This window comes from Cryptomeria japonica, chromosome 4 (assembly GCF_030272615.1).
Source record: "Cryptomeria japonica chromosome 4, Sugi_1.0, whole genome shotgun sequence".
In the NCBI taxonomy this organism is placed as follows: Eukaryota; Viridiplantae; Streptophyta; class Pinopsida; order Cupressales; family Cupressaceae; genus Cryptomeria; species Cryptomeria japonica.
Window position 1 is genome coordinate 716,309,479 of NC_081408.1, and position 5,465 is coordinate 716,314,943.

The 5,465-nt window shown below is 31.9% G+C and overlaps 1 protein-coding gene across 1 annotated transcript; it reads left to right on the forward strand.

The window, feature by feature from the left end:
• The first annotated feature begins 2,887 nt into the window (after positions 1-2,887).
• On the forward strand, positions 2,888-4,913 carry LOC131032111 (anthocyanin regulatory R-S protein). Its single transcript, XM_057963038.2, has 3 exons — positions 2,888-3,594; positions 4,147-4,539; positions 4,659-4,913. Exons 1-3 carry the CDS (start codon positions 3,430-3,432, stop codon positions 4,722-4,724), a joined length of 624 nt encoding a protein of 207 aa, XP_057819021.1. The 5' UTR covers positions 2,888-3,429; the 3' UTR covers positions 4,725-4,913.
• The last annotated feature ends 552 nt before the right edge of the window (positions 4,914-5,465 follow it).

A 5,465-nucleotide genomic window follows, 5' to 3' on the forward strand; every position in this document is an offset into this window, starting at 1 on the left:
GTGATATTGAAAGAATCTAGTTGATGTGTAAGTGTTGTCTTGCAAATTGTTACCGGAAGAAGTTCCGATAGAGCAAACTATGTTACAGTGGTGGATTCTCTTTTATCTTTCTCTCTTTGGCAGTGAGCATCTTGGTAGTGAGTCAGCATTTGGGAAAATCACCTTAATCGATGTTTCTATATTGAGAATTAGCATTCTCCGTGGTTTTTCCCTTCTTGGGTTTTCCATGTAAATTCGAGTGTTCTCTATGTCTGATATGTTATGTGCATATGTTGTTATGCTTTATTTGTTTTGATTAAATTTGTCAGTTGTTCTGGATCTGTGAATGAAAGTTTAAATACATTTTTTATTAACAACCGATTCACCCTCACCCCCCGCCCCCCCTCCCAGTTGCTTGGATATTCAACAATAGTGATAGTTTTTCTTGAAATTTCTATGCAATGTTTGCTCCCTTATATTTACAAAGAGGAATCATGATGAAGTAGGTTGATACATATATATCTTTTTGATAATTTTTATAAGTTTAGCAATGGTATGTTATAGGTTTACTGTGTTTGGGAATTAATGACATAACATTTTGCTAGTGGGCCTTAACCTTTGGTACTAAACATGCATTTTTTGGTAGTAATGAAGTGCTTACCTATGATTTGCAAGATATAGTCGCCTGGCAATAAGTTGTTTAACTAGTATAATAGATGTGATCTACAACACCTATTGTTAGTTTGGTGAATCATATGGTCTTTCATATTGTTGTTCTGAGACAATATCTCTAATATTGTGACTTTGGTTTTCCTTCTGATTTGTTACTCGCATTGTGCCTCTACACTATTTTATTAGTAATATATTATCAATTATAAAAAATGAAAGATACATACAAAAATTTATGGAAAAAGTGCATGGATAAATGCGAGTAGCTTATAAATACCTTTCCAACATTGTAATATTTATAAAAAATAGAAATTCAAGCAAAATGTTATGAATTCAAGAGCCAAAATGAAGATCTAATTTTAACAAGTGATAAAATATACTAGTTAAAAATATGACAAAAATACTTACACCATTAGAAAGTGCTTGAAACCATCTTTTTGATGATATTATGCTTTGCCAAATTTTGACACTATATGCCCAAGTTATGTCAAAAAGAAAAAAAAGTTCCTTTAAAAAAATGGTAGGGGCAAGCTAGGGGTATTGTCATATAATGACAACATGTTGATGTCAACAAATGCTAGTGATTCAAATATACCCATCTTGTTAGAATATTTCCTAAGTTATTGTAAAATCACTTATAATGACCAAAAAATTGTCAAAATGTGCCACAAAAACATTGAAGCAAAACTTGAACTTGTCAAAAACAAGTTGGAAAACCACCAATTAAACTAGAAAATTGTTGACAAGGCTTAAAAAACCACGATCAATATGTAGTAAATGTTTTCATGGTAGGAAATTGGTAGAATATTGGGAAGTTGATTGAGATGTTAGTGCTGTTTTGATTAGTGTTTATCGATTAAGAAACACCAGTGACCAAAAAATAAAATAGTGTGATAATCAACATAGTGACAATACATAAATCAATGCTAGCCACTAAGAAAATGTAGATGAAGCTAAGAAAATAAACATGTGTTCGAAAAAATGGTTAAACCTATTAAAAAAGTTTGTTAGAATTCAAAAAATTGATGTATGAAATTGAAAATCTACATAGGTTGTAATGATGGCTTGAGCATACGTTCTATATGGATTCCATACATTGTACATATCCATATGTTGTAAATAATTTTTTAAACGAATTTCATGAGCCCTAAAAATATGCAAAAAAAATTCAGACTTCAATATTAGCTAGATAAGCAATATTAATTCTTTTTCGGATATATTGGTGAAGTTTGTTTTCTCCAATATACAATAATTAATCGCATAAATATATATATTTTCAAAATAGATAGATTTACAAATCTAGAGCTTTGATACCATGTTGGAGTTAATTACTTGACCCTATAATCCCAAGGTTCACCTACAATCAAATCCCTATCATATAAATAGAGGAAAAAACAATGGAATTGCTATGGAGGCGAAATAGACTTTTAGTCTAAAGAGACATGAATCATTATGAATGTGCATAATAATGAATTGAATGCATTATACAATAAGGAATCTTTATAAAAAGAAAAAATATGTAGTCATTAGTGAGGATAAAAATAGATAATGAAATGTGTCACAATCTTATGACTAGAGACAAAAAAACTCGCAGACCTAAGCAAGCTTAAGCAGCTAGTGTGAAAAGGGACTCAATAAAATAACCTTTTACTTTAATTTATGACAATCACCTAACAATTATCCAAACACTCATAGAAATCACCTCACTCAAGACATCCATAGTCATCCATTCTATAACAATTCACTTTTGTGGGTCTAAATTTAGTTTAGTTTAAACAATTATATTGGTTATTCGTAAGTGGACATTAATTCAATAGGTGCATATCTAAACCATAATAGAAAGTAATCATTTTACAAATTTTGTGGTATTTGTTTGAGTGAGTCTTAAAATTTGAACACATTAGTGAATCCATTCTTAACATCTTTAGAAAAATATTTCATTATTATAAAATTAGTTAAATTGATTGATTATTTATATATTTGATCTCTATATTTATGTAAGATGTGATATTTTCTCTTACATATTTTAATTTTTTTAATATATATCTAAAACCGGAGACTAAATATATACACTCAACAACCACCATTGAATGAATGAAGATATTTTTGTAGGCTAATGTCTAAGAAAATAAGTCTTCCTCAATCTTAAATAGAAAAAAAAATAAAAATAATAATTTAACAAAATTATCAAATTAGTTAGTATGGACAGTAGAAATTTCATGCATTCAAAACAGAAGGAGTCTTGGTCAAGCAAAAGCATGGCTTGGTCGCACATTAGCAAATTGCATGATAATTTTGATGACCTTAAATAAGCGGTTTGGATATAGGCGATCAAGGTTCGAATCCTGCTGCCTTGCTCATCTCAATATCAATTATAGGCGATGGCAAAATACCATGATGAATTCAATGCTAGCTTGGATCTTGATTCTCTTGTTATAGTTAGCGAAAATGCTTGCACTGGAATGGACGACGCGGTTGAATTTAAGGTTCCTCTTACTGTGGACGATGTGGTGGAATTTGAGGCCTCACCTTACGCTGCTACTGAAGCTTCCTGGCGTTTGAGCTTCTCAGGGGATTTACACAATGCGGAGAGATTTAATCAACTGGCGGTTAATTCCTTGCCCTATTACCAGCACAATGTTTGCACGCAGAGTGCCTTCTGCAAATACACTAAAGCTAATTCAATGGCCGTTGTAAATTCTTTCAGAACTGGTCAGATTTTGCTCAAGAGATGTTTTAGGTTTTCTCAGAAAAATCGAGAAGAGGAATTTGACAACGCAGATGTCCATGCAAACTGTCCCTGCTCCTCCTTATCAACACCAGCAAGCAAAATCAGGGTTTCGGAACAAATCGACATTTGATCACATGTTAGCCGAGCGGAACAGGAGGATCAAATTGAGGCAGCACTTCTCAGATCTTTGTTCTTTCTTGCCTCAAATTTCTAAGGTATTTCATTATTACGGTGATATCATGATTTTTTTTTCCTGCATTTAAGTGATGTTACGGAAATTTGGAGTCAGTGGATTGTTCTGTTATTCTGGCTTTTTGGCAACTGAGAACATAAGATTTAGTTTGGAAATAAAGTAGTGTTGTTAAATTTTAAATAAAAGGAAATTTTAAGCAGCTATGTAGTAATTCTATACCTAAACCAAATAAAATTGTCCTTGAATTTTAGAGTTCATTCAAAAAAATTTACAAACTTTCTCCAAAATCTCTGTAATCCTCTTTCAGTACTGAAAACAAAAAAAAGAAAAAGAAAAACTTTTTTTATGTTGCGATTGTGTTGCTGCTTCTGACTTCTAAATGTCATGTTTACAGAAAGATAAGCATTCAATAAAATTGTCCTTGAATCTTAGAGTTCATTAAAAAAAAATTACAAATTTTCCCCAAAATCTCTGTTCTCCTCTTCCAGTACTGGAAAAAAGAAGGAAAATGGAAAAAGCTTTTTTATGTTGCGATTCTGGTGCTGCTTCTGACTTCTAAATGTCATGTTTACAGAAAGATAAGCATTCAATACTGGCAAATACCACAAACTATCTGAAGGAATTAAAGCTTCGTGTTGCTGAGCTCGAACAAGAAAATCAAATATTGCAGGAATTGGTTTTCCCAAATCAAGAGGAAGGAAGTCGCGGGTTCGAATCAGCGGACCAACCATATGATTTAAAGGACACATTCATTTATAGAAGCAATGAAGTAACTTTGGAGAAATGCAAGGAGATCCCCTGCCAAGTAAACATGAAAGTAAGTTTACAGAAAGATCAGTATTCCTGGCCAACAAGTCTGCTGATCAAGCAACTAGATCTGATGAAAAGAAAGCAACTGGAAGTCCTCTCATTCCAAACACATACAGAGCCATTTCAATTTTGCTCCAGCATTCTTCTGAGACCCGATGTATGTATAACCCTGTCTAGATTTTGGAGTTACAATTCTCATTCTTATATTGTGCTCAGAATTCTTCCTGTGCTAGTACTTGTAAGGTTTATGAAATGTTTCGTATGGGATATGTGCAGGGTGAGGCCTGGAATGTTTCTCAGTGGCAAAATTTTGGCACAACAGTGAGAGAGTCCCTCTTATGAGGAGCCATGAATGTAAGCAGGGAAAGAAATATTTTTCTGGGTTGACATTTAGTAATCCCCATGCTATTTACTTTCATGGCTCAGAGCTGAAGATCTTCAGGAAATAAATTTATGTGACTGGCATTAAAAATCTGCCCACGAAAGCCAGTGGAGCAAATCAAGTTTTCCATTCTGGGAACATATTCCTCATTGCAAAGGGCTCTGTTTAAACATTTCAGATATGTTGTTTATATAAAATATATAGGTTTAGTAGTTAAAGATAGTTACAGAGACATATATAGACCCACCAGCAGTTGCTTAAGCCGATGATCCCATTGAACCAGTAACATCAGTAGCAGTTTATTCCGTATAATAACTTATTATTACTTCTATTAGGACATAAATATTAATGTATATGATGCATTCAATTTCTTATATTAGTTCATTTGATCAGTATAGAATTATAAAATTTAAGCAGACATTTAATTTTCTATTTTAAATAATGTAAAATCCAAATTTTCTTTTATCTTTTTAGTCAATTACATGTCCAACATATTTAATTCATTGAATCAAATTTCACCCAGTTATTAATAGCTTTTCTTTTATTAGTTCACTTGATAAGCATATAGAACTGAAAAATTGAGCAACAATCTTATAGTTTACATTTAATTTTTTATTTTAAATAATTGTCAAAAATAGTAAAATCAATTTTTTTAGTCATCCAACACATTCAATTCATTGAATCAAATTTCAATGAGCTAT